General features: G+C 36.0%; 2 protein-coding genes across 2 annotated transcripts; both read right to left on the bottom strand.

Moving 5' to 3' along the window:
* Positions 1–7,993: 7,993 nt before the first annotated feature.
* LOC116124644 (UBP1-associated protein 2A-like) lies at positions 7,994–11,118 on the bottom strand. Its single transcript, XM_031410369.1, has 7 exons — positions 10,902–11,118; positions 9,932–10,052; positions 9,540–9,683; positions 9,110–9,303; positions 8,895–8,970; positions 8,356–8,721; positions 7,994–8,259 (listed from the first exon to the last, which is right to left on the bottom strand). Exons 1-6 carry the CDS (start codon positions 11,048–11,050, stop codon positions 8,377–8,379), a joined length of 1,029 nt encoding a protein of 342 aa, XP_031266229.1. The 5' UTR covers positions 11,051–11,118; the 3' UTR covers positions 7,994–8,259; positions 8,356–8,376.
* A 7,222-nt stretch (positions 11,119–18,340) lies between these two features.
* Positions 18,341–22,224, bottom strand: LOC116124632 (wall-associated receptor kinase-like 9). The gene is made up of 3 exons (XM_031410354.1): positions 21,840–22,224; positions 21,413–21,538; positions 18,341–19,005 (listed from the first exon to the last, which is right to left on the bottom strand). Exons 1-3 carry the CDS (start codon positions 22,222–22,224, stop codon positions 18,341–18,343), a joined length of 1,176 nt encoding a protein of 391 aa, XP_031266214.1.
* Between the last annotated feature and the right edge of the window lie 1,493 nt (positions 22,225–23,717).

Raw genomic sequence — 23,717 nt, 5'->3', positions numbered from 1 at the left:
ATGGTCTTTTTCGGCCATATCCACCACGGATCTGGCCGGAAAAGGCCAGATCTAAGGCCAGATGTGGCCTTCGACGGCCGAAAAAGGCCATCTTTGGCCATCAGCGACGGCCAAAGATATGACTGTCGTTGACATCTTTGGCCGTCATTGACTGTCAATGACGGCCAAATCAGATCTGGCCATTTCTGATGGTCGTGTGACTGCTGTGACAAATTCCGACTATCATCGGCGGTGGTTGCTGGAATCTAGAAAGTATTGGTGGTGAGGGTGTTTTTGTTAGTTTTTAAACTTTTTTTTCTGGGGGGTATTTAATTAAATTAATAAACTTATGGGGTCTAAAAATAATTAAAAAATAGACTAATATTTTGAGAATAACGTGCCAAACAATATTTGAAGAATATGATTGGGAATATGGATAAAAACAATAAACCAAACGCACCCGAGTTTATTGTTTAGAGCCAAGAAAAAACCACTCCGAGTATGTCCCATGCTTGAAGTTGAACCACTGCAAAAATATGTACAAAAGCAATTCAAGCCAAACATAAAATAANTATGAGCACCCACTGTTCTCATATTTATCGCGCAGGAAACCGGATGAACTGGTGAATCTGGGTTTGAAATACCCTTCTCTACAAATTAATGTGGGATAATCCTCCCGAGGAGATTCAAGAATTACTTATGCACAATGCTTGTGGCCTTCCGAGTTATAGAATATGCAAGAGCAGGGACTTCGATATACACTTGAAAACCTGTATGAAACAATGAAACAACTCCACTAATGTAGCAAATTCTTTAGTTTCTATGTATATATGGTGTTGTATTTGAAGTAATCTAGAGAGTATTTGGAATCAAAAGAAAGCCAATCACACCAAAATAACGAAATAGTAAGAAGAAAGAACACACGCAATTTATCTTAGTTTATCTAAAACCGGGTTACATCCAACGTAATATTTCCTCATCTCTCTCGTTCCAATGAATTTATTTTGAAAAATAATGTGAAGCCAAAATGGTGTCGTTTCATTTAAGTTCATTGGTGGAATTCTAGCCGTCAGATCAAGACAGATCCAAGGGCTGATATTTACTAATATGGGCATATATAAAAGAAGCAACAGTGATGTGAATAAGCAACGCAGTTTTGTTAATCCGAAATTAGGGTTCGTGAGAGAAAAATAGAAAGCAACAAGGATTGAGTATCTGTTGGGTCTTTCTGGGTATAATCTTGGGTAGATTTGAAGAGGGTTGCGTTTCCTTCTTGAGGCTGGTTCTTGTCCTCTGTTTCTTGTAGATTATTGAGAGATTCTTGAGCGAATAGGCCTAGGTTGAGGGTTGATCTGTTTTGGCAGATTTGTATGGTTGTCTTCTTGTAATCGTTGGATATTCTTTTAGTGCTATGAGTATCCATATTTTGGAGCTCAACGTGGATGTAATCTATCCAATATTGGATAGACGAACAACGGTAAATTCGTGCCTTGATTTTGTGTGTATGTGGTTCTTTGATCTTGAATCTTGTTTGTGTTTGTTTGTGTTGCGAATTGGTTAATTAGGCTTGGGTTATAACAGTGGTATCAGAGCTAAAGTTCTAAGGGAGATTTAGGTTTAGAAATCGTTTGAATTTTTTGACGAATTCGAAAATTAGGGTTTGTCAGTTTGGGGGTTTTTCGATTTAAAGGTTCCTAGATCATTAGGACTTCGGATCTTGCTGAGTCTTGGGATTGATTCGTGAGATTAGGTTATAAACACAAGGGATCGACGAAATTCGTGCAAAATCAAAATTAGGGTTTTGTTAGGATTTGGGGGTTTTTCAGATTAAAGCCTTATAAAGCTTTAGGGTTTCGAATCGTCCTTGAATCTGGTCGAATTGGTTAGTCTGAGTCACAAACACAAGTCAAGGGAGAAATCTTGGTATTGTCTAAGGGTTGTAGTAGTCTTGTCACTTTCGTCTTGTTTGTGTCAAGCTTGTTTGATACAGTTTAAGGGTATTTAGGCTGGAACACTAGTAACTGCCTTAAAAACTGTTTGGCAGTACTTGGCAACATCTGGTATAACAACGCCACGTACTCCTTAGACTGTCCTGCCCCGTCATTACAATAAAATGAGCACTACTCGTATGGAGATCTCCCAATACGATGGGAAGATCGATTTTAATACATGGAAAAAAAAAACGATGACGGCCCTCCTTTCACATAATAAGGTAGGGCTTGCTCTGGAAAAAGATGTCACCAAGTGGCCTGAAGAGAAACTGAAAAAGAAGGCTGAAGTGGATAAGGAAGCCTACAATCTAATCATAATGAATCTGTCCGATGCAGTCCTGCAAAAGGTAGATGGCATGGAAACACCACTCACACTTTGGGGTAAACTCGAATCCCTTTATTCCTTACAGTCTGCACCAAAATTAGCATTTCTTAAAGGAGCTTTATTCTCTTATAAAATGGATGTTACTAAGTCTGTAGAAGAAAACCTTGATGAGTTTCTTATGATGACATAAGTTTTTTAAGGTACAGATCAGGAGTTAGGAGATTCTAGTTTGGCAATGATACTGTTAAATTCATTGCCTGATGAGTTCTTAGTGGTGAAAAATGCTTTACAATACATTGGGACAGTTCTCAGTGTTGACCTAATTATAGCTGGCCTGAAATCTAGGGAATTGGAGTCAAAAATACAGAAAATGAATGGGAATAACTTGTTTGTCAAAAGTAGGACAGATCATGGACAATTAGGAAGGGATAGTAATAAGAATTTCCAGCAACACATGAACCCTAAGACTAAGAAAAAAGGGAAGAATAACAAGTCTAAGGGAGAAACTAGGAAGTGTTTTCACTGTAATAAACCAGGCCACCTTAAGAAGAACTGCTATGATTGGATAAAGAAACAAAAATAGCACAATACAGAGAGTAATTTAGCTAGCACTAGCATTGGCATTGAAATTTCAGAAGCCCTCACTATCTCAAACCAAGCTAGCAGTAAGGAATGGGTTCTAGATTCGGGATGCACTTTTCATATGAGTCCAAACATCCAGTGGTTCCAGAACTTTAGGAAATGAGAGTTAGAAACTGTCTTCATGGGTAATAATCACTCTTGTAAGGTTCAAGGCATAGGAAACATAACCATTAGGTTAAATAATGGTAAAGTCATGATGTTAACCAGAGTAAGATATATACCTGACCTTAAAAGAAACCTGATTTCCTTAGGAACTTTGGATGAAGCTGGATGTAGTTATAAGGCAGAAAAAGGGTTCATAGTTGTGTATAAGAATAATGAAATTTTGCTTGAAGGGGTCAAACAAAATGGGTTGTACATTCTGTGTGGTCAACATTGTGCATTCACTATAAATTTTGCTTTATCATCTACTAATCTGACTACTAGAGAGAAATGGCATTTGAGACTTGGCCATATAGGCCAAAAAGGTATGACAGTGTTAAGCCAACAAGGCTATTTTGGTAAGGAATCCATATCTGAATTAACTTTCTGTGAAGTGTGTGTGTGTTAGGAAAACAGCACAGAATGAGTTTCCAAACGGGAACTCATCTGGCTGAAAAAGGGTTGGATTATGTAGATGCAGATCTTTAGGGTCCTGAAAGGGTTAGAACACATAGAGGGAATTGCTATTTCCTCTCCATTGTGGATGATTATAGCAGAAAGGTATGGGTGTACCTGCTTAGGTCCAAAGATGAAGCCTTAACCAAAGTTTAAAGACTGGAAAAACCTGGTTGAAAACCAAGTTAACAGGAAGGTGAAAACCTTTAGGACAGACAATGGCTTGGAATTCTGTAATCAGGAGTTTGACTCTTACTGTGTAGAAGAGGAAATCTTGAGGCATAGGATAGTTAAGGGAACCCCTCAGTAGAATGGGATTGCTAAGAGAATGAATAGAACCCTTCTAGAGAGGGTTAGATGTCTCTTATTCACAGCTGGTCTACCAAAAACCTTTTGGGGGGAAGCACTAGGTACAGCAGCCTATCTTATAAATAGGAGCCCTTCTAGCTCAATAGACTTTAAGTGCCTTGAAGAAAAATGGTCTGAAAGGAGACCATTTCTTGAACACCTAAGAGTCTTTGGATGTGCTGCATATGCACATACCAGGGATGGAAAGTTAGAGCCAAGATCTCTTAAGTGTATTTTTTTGGGATATCAATAGGGAACTAAGGGTTATAGGCTGTGGGAGAGGGCTGCCCCAGGAGTTAGGGTAATTGTTAGTAGGGATGTGATTTTTAATGAAACAGTTTTTCCTTGCAAATCTGGTACTAACGGTGCAGATAGCTCACAAGAAGAGTCTGAAACTTCTAGACAAACTAGGACAACTCAGTTTGAGGTGGAGGCTGAAACTAATCTTTATCAATACATCCAAACAGATGAGACTGATCCACTTGAAGATCAACCACAACAAAATCAAGATCAGGAGGATGAAGATCACCCTACTGACAATGCTGAAGTGGATCAGCATGGCAACCTGGCCCAATATCAGTTAGCCAGGGACAGAGTCAGGAGGGAGATCAGACCTTCTGCAAGGTACAGCTATGCTGACCTGATCTATACAGCACTCTTGGTTGGTTCAGAGATACATCAATCAGAACCCAACACTTATGATGAGGCAATGAGTTCAAGGGATAGAAAAGAATGGGTGGCTACTATGGAGGAAGAGATGGAGTCATTGTACTCAAACAAAACCTGGACACTAGTTCCAAAGCCAAAAAATCAGAAGTTGGTGGAGTGCAGATGGTTGTACAAACTGAAAGAAGGGATAAATGAATCTGACCCACCAAGATTCAAAGCAAGGTTAGTGGCTAAGGGCTACACTCAAAGGGCAGGTATTGATTTCACTGAAATATTTTCTCCAGTAGTTAAATTTAAAATTATTAGAATCATGCTAGCAATTGTTGTTCAATATGACTTAGAGATAGAACAACTGGATGTTAAAACTGCTTTCTTGCATGGTGAATTGGATGAGAAAATATTCATGAGTCAACCTGTAGGTTTTAAGGATAAAAAACTGCCTGATTATGTATGCTTACTGAATAAATCTCTGTACGGACTTAAACAGTCCCCTAGACAATGGTACAAGAGGTTTGATGCATTCATAATAGGAAATGGATTCACTAGAAGCATATATGATAACTGTTTCTATTTTGCCTGTATGAATAACATGCCAATCTATATCTCTTGTTATATGTAGATGACATGTTAATAATTAGCAAGTCCATGTCTCAAATTAATGCTTTAAAGGCTAAATTGAATACTGAATTTGATATGAAGGACTTAGGGAAGGCAAAGAAAATACTAGGAATGATGATCGATATAGATAGAAGTACAAATACTCTTAAACTCCATCAATCCTCATACTTCCAGAAACTGGTCTTAAAATTTGGTATGAATGAATCCAAAGCAGTGACAATGCCCTTAGCAAACCATTTCATACTTAGTAAGTCACAATCCCCAAAAACAAAATCAGATAGACTGAAAATGGAGAATGTCCCTTATTCTAATGCCATAGGTTCTATAATGTATTCCATGATATCCACCAGACCTGATTTAGCATATGCAATATCACTATTAAGCAGGTTCATGTCAAATCCTGGAAATGAACATTGGAATGCTTTAAAATGGTTGATGAGATACATTAATGGCACTATTCAAATTGGTTTAATTTTTTGTAAAAGATATGCATCACTTGATCTAGTTGGGTATGTAGATGCAGATTTTGTAGGTGATAGAGACTCTAGGAAGTCCACAACTGCTTATTACTTTACACTGGGAGGCAACTGTGTTAGTTGAAAAGCACAGTTGCAACCTCTAGTTGCACTATCCACTACTGAAGCAGAGTACGTAGCAATTTCAGATATATGCAAGGAAGCAACATGGTTGCAAGGGATTCTGAAAGAAGCTAATCTGTTGAATGGCACAGCAACAGTTTACTCTAACAGTCAAAGTGCCATCCATTTGAGTAAGAACCCAGTGTATCACGAACGAACAAAACATGTGGATGTCAGGCATCACGTTGTTAGAGACCTGATTGCAAAGGGAGAAATTAATCTTTTGAAGGTGCCTACTGAAGAGAATCCAACGGACATGGGAACCAAAGTGGTGACCACAGCCAAGTTCAAGCACTGCTTGAACTTGCTTCACATCAGATAAACACTTTCTTTTAGAGCTTAGAAGAAATATGGGATAGCTTATTGCACTAAAAAAGGAGTCCAGCAATGGAAAAGAAGGAAGTAAATAAATGAAAGGAAGAAAGTTGGCTTCAAGGTGGAGACTAAAAAATAATGTGAAGCCAAAATGATGTCATTTCATTTAAGTTCATTGGTAGAATTCTAGCCGTCAGATCAAGACAGATCCAAAGGCTAATATTTACTGATATGGGCATATATAAAAGAAGCAACAGTGATGTGAATAAGTAACGTGGTTTTGTTAATCCGAAATTAGGGTTCGTGAGAGAAAAATAGAGAGCAACTAGGATTGAGTATTTGCTGGGTCTTTCTGGGTATAATCTGTGTAGCTTTGAAGAGGGTTGCGTTTCCTTCTTGAGGCTGGTTCTTGTCCTCTGTTTCTTGCAGATTATTGAGAGATTCTTGAGTGAATAGGCCTAGGTTGAGGGTTGATCTATTTTGGCAGATTTGTATGGTTGTCTTCTTGTAATCGTTGGATATTCTTTTAGTGTTGTGAGTATCCGTATTTTAGAACTCAACGTGGATGTAGTCTATCCAAGATTGGATAGACGAACCACGGTAAATTTGTGCCTTGATTTTGTGTGTGTGTGGTTCTTTGATCTTGAATTTTGTTTGTGTTGCGAATTGGTTAATTAGGCTTGGATTATAACATATTTGTTATCCCTTAATAAGAAAATAATGTGTTTATATACTAAAATTATTAAGAAATAATGTGTTTATATACTAAAATTATTAAGAGAAACCCTAAACTATTAGGATTTTTATTCCTAAGTAGGACTGTCAGTCGAGCTGAGCGGCTCTCGACTCGGTTAGAGCTCGTCTGAAGCTCGACTCGGTAATTATCGAGTCGACTCAGCTCGAACTCGGTTTGTTAATCGAGTCGAGATCGAACACCGTGAAGCTCGGCTCGTGGGCTCACGAACCTGGTCTGGCTCGCGTAAACACTGTGCACTTACGCAGGGTGCTTTGGCATTTTTTAAACCATGAGGTATTAAACTGATATTTTCTAGTGAAAAAAGTTTAAAAAAATGACAGTTTCCCCCCCAAAGTGCAAATTCATATAACACGAATACAGTCAACACACCAAATCAATTTCAGTTCCCACTTGCCCTAAATCCCAAATCGCAAACAAAGAACCCCCAAATCACAAGATCAGATTGTGAAACACCTATTGAATGAAAAAACTCTAGTTTAGGCAAAAGGGTTTTCTGAGGATCGGCTAAGAGAAGCAGAGGGCATTTTCTAATAAGCTTAGAGATCTGAGTTTTTGAGAATCCATAATCTCTTAAAAGGGTCAAAACGGCGTCTTGTCTCTCATGGGATCGAAGCTGTAGTTTTTGTGAAGCTGAGATTGAAGCTTATGAGGACAACCCACATGAGTTTATGAGGTAAGTGACTGTGAAAGAGTTTTGTTGTTGTTGTTGTTGTGCTGGCGACGGCTTTGCAGAGATTTCAGCACTAATAATAATATTGACCCTGACTTTCAGTAATTTGAATATATAAAAATATGTAATACTCCTTCACAAATTATCATAATAAAGCCAGCTCGAGCTCGACTCGAACTCGACCGAGCTCGAGTTCAAGTCTCAATTCTGAGGCTCGCCAAGCTCGAGCTCGACACTATTATAAACGAGCCGAGCTTAATAAACCAAAAGCTCAGCTCGGCTCAGCTCAGCTCAGCTCGTTTACAGTCCTATTCCTAAGACATACCCTATTAGGAGCTATAACTTTTTATATAAAATTTTACATTATACTGTCTTTGGCTATGATTTGCTTTATATACCAATATAACTAAGATTTTTTTTTTTAAGGCTGTGACTGGTAAATAAAAATGACACAGATCTTTAGCACTTAATTTAAAATCTCATAAAAATTTAGATAAACAGGGAAAATTAGAAAGGTGCAACTATCACCAATTCTACTACAAATGGCTAATATTACAAAGAAGCCTTACAAAAAAATACTACAGCTAACATCTTCAACATCAACATTGCCATTATCAAAACTTCTGCTTCTTCGTGGCTCAAATGGCTAGTCAGATCTGATCCCTACTTTCACTAAACAGTCTCGCTGCATCCACAAGGCCATAATTCAACTGCAAAAAACAGAAGAGATAACTTCATGAATGAGATAAAATAAATAAGCAAATAAATGATGTTAGTAAGAAGAAGAGGTGGATCTTGAACATTACCATTAAAGCATGGGAACTTGGTTATTGTTTACCAAGGTAAAACGGGTACCCGCCCATTCCCACTGGTGTAGTTGGTGGAATTCCAATAGGGTCCTTCTTTAAGGGGACTTGTGGATAAGACATTGGAGGTTGTGTCGAATATTGTGCAGCTGCCGCAGGAGGACTTGCGTATGAAGAATTCGGGTATGATGCTACATTTTGAGGGTAATTGTAGCCAACGGGGGGAGTGTTGGCATGCACTTTTCCAGGCTGTGGGTAGCCGGCTGCCAAAGGTATGCCAGCTAAATTAATCATTGGTGGAGGTATTTGCGTCTGTACTGGTTTACCCTTGTGGGTGTCGGCAAGCTTCACAGTAACACTTCTCCCCTGCAACCAAACAATAAACATCAATACAAGGCTGCATAACTCATTTTTGGTTGGTGCTCAATGTTCAAAAATAAGATTTTACAAGGGACAGAGATTTATTTAACAAACTTTCTCTCACACAATCACGTATGAGGCAAGATATATTGAATAGAGGACTCGTTATAGTCACTTACCCCAAGAAGCTTTTGTGGATCCTCTATGGCTTTCTTAGCAGCCTCGACAGTTTTGTATGTGACAAAGCCAAATCCACTACATGTAAAAGTAGAATAAGATGATTATTTCCCACATACAGGTGACACTGCAAGTATTTAAAGACGTAGAATAAGATGATTATTTCCCCTAATAAGATGATTATTTCTCACAAGCATAGACAATTGTGGAATTATACCGTGAATCATTTGTGTCCTTGTCATATGCAACTGAACCTTCCTCAATCTCTCCATGCCTCCCGAAAAAGTTAAGCAGCATCTCTGTTGTGATCTCTGGTGACAAGCCCCCGATGTACAGCTTTCTCTGAGCTAGATCAGGGGTGGTCGCTCCAGTTAATCCCTCACAGGCTAAATTACAGACAGCCATCCGACCCTAATAATAAATGAATAAAAAATAAGAACCCTACAATGAAATTCAACAAATCCAAAAAGATGACGCAACAATGACATGGCTTCCAGGATGGACCTCTTGGCTTTACCAACAGAACTAGCTAATACCCACTGAAAATGATCATCAAAGTGAAAAAAATAAGATGACACAGGCAATTCCATTCATTAATCCAGGGAAACGCCCGCATGCAAATGATAAAGACTGGGTAAAATGCTTACATCAATCAATTTGCTTGGTGCTCTCAGTGCATTCTGAGTTGACTCCATATGTTTGTATGTGATGAAACCATAGCCACGCGATTTTCCTGTTGCTTTATCATAGATCACAGCCCCTTCTTCTATTTCACCATGCACTTGAAATGCCTAGATGAAAACATACCCATATAACATTTAGTTCAAATTACAGTACTCAGACGCCTGTGAAGTCCTTAAGAAAGATAATGGAAGGAAGATGTTAAATGATCAACAAAATTGTGAAAAACAGAGAGAGCAATGAATGGACTGATTCTCCATATTGATTAATTTTTTTAAGTTTCTTTTGTCTGCCAAAACTCATATTGTATGGGACAATCACCACCATGGCACACAAAACACAATCAGCAATCACTCACAGCACACAAGGTTTCTGAAGTGGTATTCCAAGCTAAGCCACGAACAAAAAGCTTTCGATGAGCCGGATCTGCACTGGCAATACTTTTAATTTCTTCTGCAATTGAAGGATATTGGGACCCTCTTTATGCGTCAACATGCAAACAAACACACATGCACATTGTCAATCACACAGCATACAAATTGGAGCAACAAGCATATGCCACCCATTCACTTAACACAAGCACAAAGACCCCAGCAAAATGACCAGTAAACACAGGAAAAAACGCACAAAGAGAAGACAACAAAAGATAACACGATGGAACTAACCACAAGTTAACGACTCACTAGTAGCCTAGACCTACTACATATATTCAATTATAAATACACACAAAAGTATAACAGCACACTTTTAAATTATTTTTTTGGTACTACCGCTTTCAGTCGGTATTTCAAAACAAGTGAAAGTTTGTAAATTTTACAGCAACATCAATGAGAAAATAAAAACACTTCATAAAAATTTACAAAAGAAAAATTACACGAGCCATAAAGTTATGACCCAAATTACACGAGCCATAAAGTTATGACCCTTTCTCCAGCAAAACATAATAGTTTACAATTCCACACAGCTATAAGTTATAACTAACAATCGGAAATTCTTTTCGATGCATTCTGACTCTAAAAAAATTTCATTTTACTCGAATCAAATTCTTAATCAGTTTCAATTAACAATTAATTAAAAAGCAAATTAATTTGAGCTTCTGATAACCCAGAAGAACCCTAATTTATCTAAATCAAAACACAACAAAAGTTCAAAACTTGGGGCTAATATTCAATAACAGAACAAAAACCCTAATTTATCAAATTAAAACCTAACCACACAAAATTTAACCAATCCGAGACAATCCCAGATGCAAAATACGCCGCGTTTAAATACCCACAAAAGCGAAAACAAGAAAAAACAAAAGAGAGAAAGAGAGACTGAGAACGTACACTCTAGAGAGAAGCTCGACAAGCTGAGGCTTAGAGAGAGGTTCAAGTAAAGAACGCAAGTGCTCTTGTGAAGATGAAGACGATGATGATGTGGCAAGTTGGAGACCGTTATTCATGTCCTCCATCTTCCTCTTCTTCATGTCCTCCATCGCCCACTGCGAGTTTTGTGACTTCTTTTGTGAAGTGATAGAGATATTATCATGTACAGTAACGGTTAATTTCGTTCAGGGTGTTTGGTTACAGGTTTAGAGATTTTTTAGGGTGAGATTAGGTTATACCTAATATGTTATTGCTTTATAAATAAAATAAAGTCAGCACAGAATAGGGAGTTTTTGAATTTTGATAATTTTATAAATGGATTGTTGTATATTTGATATTTTTAAGGCGAGTTTTTATTACAATACATTTTATTTTTTTATTTTTTTTTCAGTTCTTTTCTAAATTTCATGCTCAATTTTGTATGATTTTGACAGTTCTCATTCCGAGGCACCATCATAAATTTCAGGTGCATTTGAATGCTGCAGTCGCACATCCGTCCTTTTAAAGGATCTTTCAGATATTGTAGTTGACTTATAAATCCTACTCTTTCCATTTCAAATCGAAGTTTTTGCAGATCTAACAGCTCTTTGTTGCAGTGTCTTGTACCAAGTGCAGATCATAGCTCATGTGTTAACTAGTTCACTTGATCTGCTTAACTTTCTCTCATGAAATATGTTTGTCGAGTTCTGTCAACTTATAGTTGTATCGTCCAGTACAAGTATGATTTGTAGATTGAATTTTCATCACTTTTATTGTGTGTATTTTGGGCATATTTAGGACCTAGGGTCGGCTGATTATCAATACAGACTAGACTTATTTATCTTAATTGTGTGATGCAAAGTTTTAAAACCTAATTTGGCCTGGCCAATTAAACCGTTCTAACCGGGACCTAGGGCCTTGGTTGTGCCGAGTTCCCAATTTCAACTATTCATAACTATCAAAACAAGCCCTAGATTTATAGACGGCGATTTGCGAGAAATTGGTGGCTAGGATGTTAAGGTTTTTCATGAAAAATGGCCGGTGAGTGAAAAGATGGCAACGTATCTAATTTTCCGTGAATGAAACGACCGAAAATCGCAAAAATAAATCAACGACAACAAGAAGTTTTGGTCAGAAGGCAAAGAGGAGAGTTTTCGTGGTGATGGAGTGTGTTTTCGACACCTAAACCAAACCGTATTTAGACTAGGTTGTCGATACCAACAATGTAATTTAGAGTATTTTTATAGGATTTCAAACTTTTAGAGACTTATGTGTAATTTGTAAGGATTTTTGCTAGATTTCAAACTTTTTTCCATACTGACATCACCGATTTAACCCATCGATCAAACCGCTTCAACTGTTCAACCTAGGATCCGACCACTTTGTCGGGTTTTAAAACCTTAGTGTGATGTTTTCCTTACAATTATCATTATTATTCTTTCACACTGCATAGCCGATGTATGTTAACTTGATTGCCTGTCCTGCATAGTCTGAGAAGTTAATTAACATATTAAAATCCTGCTAATTAATTAAATAGACTTATTACATTTCTTTGTCATTAACCATTATAACCCTTCTTTTATTGTTTTATTAATTAATATGGTAAATTTTTTCTTTTCTCGAGCTTCTTGTCCTTTCGACATGGCTATATATATATATACCTCAAATTTATGATTTCCAAATTCCAATCAAAGTCAATATTAGGTTAATTAAGCTTGTGCACGATTTTTAATAAAAAAATTTGTCTCTCCCACCAACTTTTTCCCTTGATTTTGCAAGTGAGAAATTTTTCCACTACATATTTAAATAATTTACATTTATCTTATTCCATTTCTTTTATTCTATTGATTTTGCAAGTGGGAAACTTTTCCGCTACATATTTAAATAATTTACATTTATCTTATTCCATTTCTTTTATTCTACTCCTTCGTCTCTTTCTTTTCTTTTGTAGGACAAGACAAAGAGCGACTTTTAATTTGAAAAAATAAAACACCCTTAAAACGACTTTTATATAAAAATAAAATGAGTAATTAATAGGTGTGTAGGAGTGTGATGTGATTGACCAAGATCTTTCATACTCCCTTTGTTTTTATATAAAAGTCGTTTTAAGAGTGTTTTATTTTTTCAAATTAAGTCTCTTCTTGTCTTGTCCTGCCAAAAAAAAAAAAAAAAAAGAACAACAACGAATGAGCAAAATAAAATAAATGAAATAGGACAAATGTAAATTATTTTAATATACAGTGAGAAAGTTTCCCACCTGCAAATTCTTTTGCCACCTACAAAATCAGGGAAAAAAGTTGGATAGGAGAGAAAATTTTTTTTTATTAAAAATCATGCACAAACTTAAATGACTTTTATATAAAATGGGAGGGAGTAAAATAAAGCAAAAGTTAATAAAACCTTAATTAATTATAAGCATCATTATCTCATTTAACCAAGCTGGTTACGTACAAAAGTACAACGACATCATGCCAAAAATTTGTTTCATGAATTTGACCCACATAAACACAATCCGAATCAGGGGTTAATGAGACCTACGAAAGCAATTCTAGAAGTGATAATTTTTTTGTAAAATTAAAAATAATTAAAGCTAAAGAGTTCATAACATTAATGAGAATAAAACATAGTGACGGCATAAGAAGTCAGTTGTTTCTTTGCATTTTCTTCTACAATCACTATGATTTCTTTTACAGAAATGGGAAAATGTCTTATGAATTGATTAATTCCACTGCTCACTTTATCCTCTTTCGCTTCACTTATTTTTAATTTATGACTATTTTAATTCAGAGTTTACTTCTACACTTGACTTAAAAATTAGCATAAAAGGAAATTATTAGTCTACAATTCTATCGTGACGTTACACAACTTGACAATATGCATTGTAGTAATTCATTACAATACGAAGTTTTTACCCAAACTTTTTTTGTAGTTTGAAACTTCTACAAACTACAAAAGCAATTATAAAAGTTTCAAACTGCCAAATTTTTGCAGGATTTTAGTGAACCGGAAGAGACATAAATGGTTTGTGAATTGTGACAGCCAACATTACACTCATGTTTGCATTCACTAAATAGAACAGTAATCGAAATTTGGCAGCTTGAAACTTTTATGGACTTCTATTATTGCTTTTGTAGTTTACTTAGAAAACTACAAGAGAGAGAGAGAGAGAGAGAGAGAGAGAGAGAGAGAGAAATCTAAGACTCTCTTTATTTATTATTTTTAATAATATTTTTAAAAAAGTTTAGTTGGATTGTTATTACGAGATGGGATTTAAAAATTAACAAAAACACTCCCAAGGTTTGTTAATTTAGCTAAACACCCCTTACAATAAAAAGTTTATAAATTGACAATAACACCCCCACTCACCCACATTTGCAAGATTCCGGCCACCATAGCCAGAAAGTGCCTAGAATCTGCCGTAATAGCGCACTACTTGCTACCAATGGCCGATAGTACACCGATCTAGCTTTTTTCGACCAGATAAACTGTGGATCTGGCTACAAAATGCCAGATCTATAGCTAGATCTTTGGTCACATCTGGTCGTCAACGACAGCCAAAATATAGCTGTCGTTGACAACCAAATGTGGCCAAAGATTTGGCCATTAACGACTAGATCTTTGACCATAGATCTAGCCTTTTCCAGCCACGTCCATAATGGAAGCCGGAGAAGGTCAGATCCAGCCAGTCGTGCGTCATTCCTACGACTTCCGGCTACCCTCCAACAGTGTTGGCCGGTTACCGACATTTAATGAGTAGGTAGAGATGTTTTCGATAATTTTCAATGTTTTACTGTAAGGGGAGTTTAACTAAATTAACAAATGTAAGAGATGTTTCTGTTAATTTTCAAATCTTAGTCTCGTAATAACAACCCAACTCAACCTCTTCAAAAATACTAGTGAAAATACTCTAATAAACACACCCTAAACTACATTCATTGAAACCAATATTCAACTATTCATCAACACGCCATGCCAAAAATTTTTTTATACCTTAAGATAGTAGTTTCAAAATTCATGGCCACTAATGCCTTCTTATAATATTCCCGACATGCCAAAAATTTGTTTCATGAAACAAATTTCAACAAGCCACAAATTTCTTTGGCCACTAATGCCAAAGATTTGAATTCAATTTCACATTTGACCACACAAAAGTATACCTTAAGATAGGCAGAGTGAAAATTCATGGCCACTAATGCCAAAAATTTTGTTTATATCTTAAGGTACAAAAGCAATGGGACCTGCAAAATTATACATTAGAATTTTATAAAAAATTCACCACTTGTATAATTGCTTTTGTAGGTCCCTACTTCCGGATTGTGCAGACGTGGGTCAAATTCATGAAACAAATTAAACTTTTTTTTTTATCTAAATTAACAATTAATTAAAAGCAAATTAATTTGAGCTTATAATAACTCAGAAGAACCCTAATTTATCTAAATCAAAAAACAACAAAAGATCAAAACCTGGGGCTAATTTTCAAGAACAGAACAAAAACCCTAATTTACCAAATTAAAAACCTAACCAGACAAAATCTAACCAATCCGAGACAAACCCAGTTGCCAAATTCGCTGCGTTTAAATACCCACAAAGCGAAAACAAGAAAAGAAAGAAAAGATAGAAAGAGAAACTGAGATCGTACACTCTAGAGAGAAGCTCGACGAGCTGAGGCTTAGAGAGAGGTTCAAGAAAACAACGCAAGTGTTCTTGTGAAGATGAAGATGATGATGATGACGTGGCAAGTTGGAGACCGTTGTTCATCTCCTCCATCTTCCTCTTCTTCATGTCCTCCGTCGTCTACTCTGAGTTTTGTGACTTCTTTTGTGAAGTAGTGGTAGAGGATTATTATGTACAGTACGGTTAATTTCGTTCAGGGTGTTTGGTTACAGATTTAGAGATTTTTTAGGGTGAGATTATGTTACACCTAATATGTTATTACTTTTTTAAAAAACAAAGGCCAAACAAATTCACCTACCCAAGGTTTGGAGAAACCAGATTGGTACCCAAAAGGTTTTAAAACGACAAATAGGTACCTTTCTAATGGTGAAAAGACTAGAATGCGCTTGAAGTTTGATATTTTAGTTTTTTAAATATTTAAAAAACCCCCTAGGTTTAGTAATTTAACTAAATACCCCAATACATAAAAATTTTATAAAATAACAAAAACACCCCCACCGCCCGCATGCCAGATTCCCGCCACCACCGTCGGAATCTGCCAAAAAATTGTGTTACACCACATATTGGTCGGATCTGGTGGATAAGGCGTTGATATGACTTTTTCCGACCAGATCTACCACGGATATGGTCGAAAAATGCCAGATCTACGGCCAGATCTGGCCTTTGATGGCAGCACACTCCATCTTTGGCCGTCGCTGACGGCCAAAGATGTGGCCATCGTTGTCTGTCAATGATGGCCAAGATTTGTCGTCGTTGACAGTCAACGACGGCCATTTCCTTGGCTGTCACTTTCCGGCCAAGTCGGTGAATTACCGGCCATTTACGGTGTGACGTAGACCTTTGTAACAGATTCCGACTACCACCGGCAGTGGCCGCTGGAATCTAGCAAGTATGGGTGGATAGAGGTTTTTTTGTTAATTTTTAAACTTTTTTCTAGGGGTATTTGATGAAATTAATAAACTTAAGGAGTTTAAACGTAATTAAAAAAATAGACAATATTTCTCAAAGGGCATTCTAGTCTTTTCACTAACAAAAGGTATCTGTTTGTCGTTTTGAAACCTTTTAGGTACCAAACGGCGTTTTGTCCGTTAGGCCAAAAAAATTATATATAAAATAAAGTCCGTACATAAAAGTTTTCGTATTAAAAAATATATATAATATATTTTAATAACAACAAGGGCGTTTCCCGTGTCATATAAAACAATCTCACATAAGGGCGTACTAGTAAATTAATCAACGTAAAAGGAATTACACGAGAGTGTGAGATAATTAACAAAATTAGTGTTTAGTGCCCTGGGTTTTCTCTATAACAAGTAGTGTTTAGAGCCAAGAAAAAACCACTCCGAGTATGTCCAATGCTTGAAGTTGAACCATTGCAAAAATATGTACAAAAGCAATTCAAGCCAAACATAAAACAAGGTTCCGATAAATTGAACACCAATGACTTTAAGTGATCCGATGTAGCTTTCCCTGAAGTTTATGTGTTTGCCGATTGTGATGGTAAACTCAGGTGGTTATGTTGGCCTTCATAGGTAACAATAAGCATGGATGGATCATGCTTCCTTGAAGGACAGCCTCTCATGCTGCTACATTTATAGTCCCTGCACAAATTAAACAAAAGGCTTCAAATTTAAACTATGTTTCTTGATAATTAAACTTGAAAATGACATTTCTTTAAACAAGGTTTACCAAATACACTTGAATTGCACCTACATTCTTACAGATAACCAAACTATACTATGAAAAACAAACTTCCCCATTTGACACCAGCAGTTTTGTTTGAATATCCATAGCAAGGCAATAATCAATTAAGTAAAAATAAAGCCACCACCTAAAACCATTCAAATAGCGACTGTTCCACATTACACCTACTTATAATCCAACGGTAACAACTGGCACAAAAGTAATAGCATGGCTACTTACAAGGGCATAAACAATTCAGCCTAAGTTACCAACCACATGAGAATCTGTCATATTAGTAAATCTATTTTCGCACTAACAAGAGACTTGGCAAGACTTGGAAAAGAGAAATTAGGAAAAATAAGAAAACTTTTGAAGAGATTGAATAAATTATAAGTGAAAAATTTTGGGTTTTGTAAATACTTGTACCTGAATCTATAATCTGTTTCATTTTGTTTAGATGACTACAAATTCTTAAGGTTTGTATTTGCTTGTAGCAATATTTCAATACATATGACAGATTTTTATGTGTTGATATATTGCTAAAAGCAAATACAAACCTTAAGAATTTATAGTCACCTACACAATGAAACAGATTATAGATTCAGGTACAAATATTTACAAAACATTTTCCACTTATAATTTATTCAATCTCTTCAAAAGTTTTCTTATTTTTCCTGATTTCTTTTTTCCAGCTTGAATTTCAATTAACTCTCTTGAGACTTCTGTCATTGTTGGTCTTCTCCTCCCTGCGGGGTTTAAGCATCGTTTTGCGAGTTGAGCAGTTGCAATAATCTCATGATCTTTAACTTCCTGATTCATCATTTGAGTATCAAGAATCTCATAAAGGCAATTCTCCTCCATAGCACGAATGAAATGTGATGCCAAACCTATATATTCTCGCGTCACTGCTGAAAATATTGCTTTCTGTCCTGTTAAAAGCTCAGCAAGGAGTACTTCAAAACTATAGACGTCACTTTTATCCGTGAATTGGCCTGATTGAAAATATTCTGGGTCCAGATACCCCCGGGGTCCCCGCTACAGCCTTTGTGCTCTCATGAGTTTTATCAAAGGAAATTATTCCACAAGTTCCGAAGTCTTAGTTTCGCTGTGTAATTATCATCCAAGAATATATTAGTCGACTTGAGGTCTCGATGGCAGATGACTGCATGAAGTTCTTTGTGCAAGTATGAAAGACCGCTGGCAACTTCTTTGGCAATTCGTAAGCACATATCCCATGTGAACTGGAAATTATTGCTTCGATCATGAAGATATTGGGAAAGGGTTCCATTGGGCATGTATTCGTAAACTAATAAAGGAACTTCAGTCTCCAAACAACAACCCAAGAGCTTCACCAAATTTCTATGATGAACTTTTGAAAGAATAACAACCTCGTGAATGAACCATTCAATATTCCTGGTATTAACTAAGTCAGACTTCTTTACTGCAACAATTCTTCCATCTGTCAACATTCCCATATAAACAGTACCTTGTGATCCTCGACCAAGTGTTCTATTCACATTAAAATGGTCAGTAGCCTTTTCCAGCTCCTCTAAACAGAACAGTTTGAAACTTTCCATGGACGAAGACGAAAATGTTTGTACAATAAGCAAACCACCATTCTTTATGAAGAATTTCTCTCGGAGCTTATACTTTTTTCGTTTCCTAATCATGCTGCAGAACAAACATGTCCCAAAAAGTACAGCTGAACAAGCTAGGCCTGCAGCAACAGCTGCAGAATTGAATTTTAATTAGAAAGAGTTGTTTATTTTGCCGCCTTTAAAGTGATAATTTTTCAAAAATCTTAAAGTTTTGAGGTTCAAGCTCTAGAATTACTAAATGAGTTAATGGAGTCAAATAGGGTTCACAATATATAAAATTTGATCACCACAAAAGAGCAATTAATGAAAGGATATATATATAATGTGTATATATATGTGTGTGTATATATATGTGTGTGTGTGTTCATGGTTATCCATTAATTTAATGTAATATATGAATTAGAAAGAGAATGAAGTTAGTCATTTTAAATGCTTGACCAACAACTTTTAAACTTTTAGATTATTGTAAATTAAAAGTTGGTAATTTATATTACAGTTTTGCATCAAACTTTTTTGTCGCATACTATATACGGAAAGGCTGTCACCTTTTAAATATTATCAATTAAAAATTTAAGGCTCGAGATTTAAGATTCATTTTACTCTCACAATAGATGGCCAAAGTTTAATGATATGGAAATATATAAAATAGCATTTCCTCCAAACAATTGTCAAAAAAGAATTTAAAAATTTAGAAAATAAAGAACTCAAAACAATGTATAAATTTTTCCCCTTTCTCTTTTTTATATTGAATTATTACAATAAAATACCAGAAAGAAAAGGTTACTTGTTGGGTTTTAGTTATAGTATTGGTTGAATTTTATTTGATGGGAAAAAAAAATTATTCGGCCTATGCAATAGGTTCCAATGGAATAGCTATGAAAATGTACAAGTAAAAGTAATGGATAATAAAGTAGAAAAAGAAGGAACTATGAAAATGAGAGAAATATTGGTGCGTTTGGTTTATTATTTTGGATAGGATTTTGGGAATAATATTGGGTAATTGAATAGGGGAGTATTACGAGGTAAAGTTTAAAAATTTATAAAAAAACCCCTAGGTTTACTAATTTAATTAAACACCCCAATATATAAAATGATAAAAATACCCCCACTACCAGCAGTACTAGATTCCGGCCACCACCGCCGGAATCTAGCCGAAAAATCGTGTTACGACACAGACCGTTCGGATCTATGTCGTAACGCGTCATTATGGCCTTTTCGGGCCAGATCTACCATGGATCTGGCTGGAAAAGGCCAGATCTACGACCTGATGTGTCCGCGACGGCCAGAAAAGGCTAAAACGACGACCATCTTTGGCCGTCAGCGCAATGGCCAAAGATATGGCCATCAGCGCGACGGCCAAAGATATGGTCGTCGTTTTCGGTCAACAATGGCCAAGATTTGCGACGGCCAAATTTGGCCTTTTCCAGTGGATCTGGCTAGAAAAAGCTAGATCGGTGAATTATCGGCTAGTTCCGGTTGGTAATTCACCGTTGTGGTAGATTCCGGCTACCACCGACGGTGGTTGCCGGAATTTGGCAAGTATGGACCACGGGGGTGTTTTTGTTAATTTTTAAACTTTTTTTAGGGGGTATTTAATGAAATTAATAACCTTATGGAGTCTAAAAGTAATTAAAAAATATGGTAATATTTTTGGAATAACGTTCGAAACATTATTTGGAGAATAGGATTGAGAATATGGGTAAAAATAATAAGCCAAACATGCAGTATTAAATCTATTAGATTAGGATTTCTTTTCCTTGCGAGACATTAAATTCTAATGGGACACGAATCCTTTTTTCTAGGATCACCTGTTAACTAAGGATTAAAAACTTTGCTATCCTATTTACATTAAATTATTATTTTGTGTATATACACTTATTTAGGATTTCTATTCCTTGAGGACTTTGGGTTCCTAAAATCTTAAGATTAGAGTACTATAAATAGGTGATTTATTGAATCTTTTGTAAGTAATTCATTAAAAGGTTGTGGGTAGTTTTTAGGTAGAGAGAGTGAGAGATCCATAATATTGTATTTGTCTCTTGTTCTAATGAAGTAAATATTTCTGTGTTGCGTCCCGTAAACATAAGCATATTGCCTAACCACGTAATTCTTGTGTGTCTTCTATTTTCTTCTCTATTTCCTTCTTTATTATTCTTTCCTTGAGTGTTCTAATTTAAACATATTAGTTATGTATGTGTTTGATCAAATATTCTGCAACAAAATCTTGACTCTTGAAATATTTAAATGACTGATAACATAAGATGTTTAAAAAGTAAGAATGAAAAAGCATGGAAAAACAAAGGAAAGGATCCAAATCGTCTATGTACATGTGTATAACTATTGAATTCTTTTCTCAGTTTTAGATGCAATAAAGCTCATTTATAGCTCAATACAGGTTGGTTTGGTTGGTTAGAATATGGTGATGTTCGCCCCACAGGAAGTAAAGTTGTTAAATATTATTATCAATTGACGACAGAAACTAAACAATGCAATATATTGATTTAGCTTTAGTTAATATCAATGTGGAAAAGGACATACCTAGAATGACTGTGTCAGTCTTCGAACTTTTGGGTGTGAGAGAAATGCACTGGTATCCTCCCATTAAGTTCTTGCAAATCATTTTTGACCCGCATATGGTCATGTTCGCCCGACATTCATCAATATCTGACATACACAACCAATAAAATTAACAAGACTTGCTGTATATTAATGAAAAGAAATCAACTTTAAGCATTAATCAACTGGTATTGAATGAAATTTACATCTTAGCATTAATTGTTTCTTAGAAAAGTTTGACAGATTTTATCAATATGATACATTTTACTTTAAACTGCAATTAATTTTTTCAAATCAAAGATATGCATCCAAACAAATCTTTATTGATTAAATCTTGCATTTTGGCATATTGCCACTAGTTAAGTATTTGAAAAAGAATTTAAATAAGGCTAAAAAGAAATTTAATTACCTTCACATCCTTCCAAAACGTAGGGATTCCCTTGAAAGCCCTTTAAGCACTGACATCGAACAGTTGGAAACTGACTACTAGAAGAGGTAGTGTTGTCAGAAATTTCGCAGTAAGAGGTAGAATTATGACTCATGGATTGATTACTTGCAAAAAAGTTGAACGACGAATTGTATATCCCCCAATCCAATACCACAGGAACTTGAGTCATATTTCTAATTTCTTGAGGATTCTGCAAGTTTTTTTGGAACCATTGTTGGTCTTCCAAACTGGCATATTTGCATTGCTGTTGTCTATCTCCATTTGTGCTATTTGCAGAAATGTTAAATGTTAAATTTCTTGAAGGACAATGGAAATTTTGCCTGGCAATAACTATTTTCACCTGCATTACTAGTTCCGTTACAGGTTGACAAGCAACCACCAATAAACGAATTATCATTGGAATGAAATACAAACTCCGCGCAACCAACGCCAATGAACCTGTTGCTAGTTTCAGAGAACACAAAGGGGGTTTCCTTCAAGTTGACAAATTTACCAGCAGTTTCATTTTGATTACAGGAGTTGAATACTTGATAACTTACGTGCACTGTGCTGGCTTTGATTGAAATTTCAAGCACTTGTAAATTGTTTCTTCTGATAAATGGCTTGCTGAAGTTGCAATCTATTGCAAACCAATCGTCAATATAACAGCCAGGTTCAATTCCGAACGGAAAAGGGATTGCAACATTCCCGCATCCGCGAGTACAATGAGGCCTTATTGGTAATCCATGAACTTCCGCCAAGGCAATCACTGCCCATGGTACTAAGATAATGAAAAACAGCAAGTGTAGAATCATTCTTCACGCTCCCAGTGCCCTTTCTTTTCGCTCTGTATTTACTGTGAGTATAAAGTAAAACCGAGCAAAATGAGCTTCATATTTGAAAAGGAAATAGATGAATTATGTATATTTCTTCACACTAACCCTTTTTATTTTTTCTATTTAATTGGTTAATTATATATACTAAAAAGCTATTATAATTCCCAAAAGGAAAAGAGAGATGGAAACTATAAAGGGCAAAAGTAACATGAACTTTACATCCATGCACAGTTTTCTTTGACTCAAGGTATACTACAGACATGTTTTTCAGCTAAGCTTTTTGGGATCGTGCACAACTGGAATGAAGGAATGACCTGACCAGAACTGGCAGGTAAACAAGCAACCTGCGTCGGGTTTCTCCTTCCCCAGCATAGAGAGACAGCGTCAGGGGTGTGGAAATCTGGTGAACCAAACCGGATATGGCTTATTCCTAACCGAACAGGTTTTCCAGTTCAAGGGATATTCCAAACCAAAATACCCCTTGAACCGGTTTCTAACCGAACCGATAATTCGGTTTGGATACCGGTTAACCAGTTTGTGAACCGGTTTTATAAAAGAAATGCAAAATCACACAAACCGTCACTCAAGAAATGCTAGAAAACAAACAAAACAAAGCAACTTCTTCTATCCAGGTTAGTTTCAACTTCCAAATAGACACACTAACACTTCAACATAACAAAGCCACCTACAGTATTAAACACAGCATCCAAATCTGAATTTTCATTATTTTCCAACTTTCCCACCAACCAAACAGATCATTTACGTCCGGAAAAACAGCCACAAACGAATTCAAACAGAGACACTTAAGATTACACAAGATAAAGATAATTTAAAGAGATTAAAAGTCTACAGCAGTATTACGAAATAAATAGACTCCAAGTTTGGATTTTTAAGTTATTTTCCCATATCTACCAGCAACCAAGCCGATGATTTTACTTCAGAAAAAGCATCAACAAACGAATCCAAACAAACCCACTTCAAATTACACAATATAAAGACAAATCAAGACACCATACAACATAAT

This window comes from Pistacia vera, unplaced genomic scaffold (assembly GCF_008641045.1).
Source record: "Pistacia vera cultivar Batoury unplaced genomic scaffold, PisVer_v2 Contig154, whole genome shotgun sequence".
Taxonomy (NCBI): Eukaryota; Viridiplantae; Streptophyta; class Magnoliopsida; order Sapindales; family Anacardiaceae; genus Pistacia; species Pistacia vera.
The sequence above is the reverse complement of the archived record's forward strand: the minus strand, read 5'-3'. Positions and strand labels throughout refer to the sequence as shown.

Excerpts from the sequence above, each read along its gene's own strand:
- LOC116124632 (XM_031410354.1), bottom strand. The coding sequence starts at position 22,224 with ATGCAGGTGAAAATAGTTATTGCCAGGCAAAATTTCCATTGTCCTTCA. Across the intron at positions 21,539-21,839 it reads CGTTTTGGAAGGATGTGAAG|ATATTGATGAATGTCGGGCG; the intron begins GTAATTAAATTT and ends TGTGTATGTCAG. Across the intron at positions 19,006-21,412 it reads GACTGACACAGTCATTCTAG|CTGTTGCTGCAGGCCTAGCT; the intron begins GTATGTCCTTTT and ends TCAATTCTGCAG.
- LOC116124644 (XM_031410369.1), bottom strand. The coding sequence starts at position 11,050 with ATGGAGGACATGAAGAAGAGGAAGATGGAGGACATGAATAACGGTCTC. Across the intron at positions 10,053-10,901 it reads GTCGAGCTTCTCTCTAGAGT|AGGGTCCCAATATCCTTCAA; the intron begins GTACGTTCTCAG and ends TGACGCATAAAG. Across the intron at positions 8,971-9,109 it reads AAGGACACAAATGATTCACG|TGGATTTGGCTTTGTCACAT; the intron begins GTATAATTCCAC and ends TTTTACATGTAG.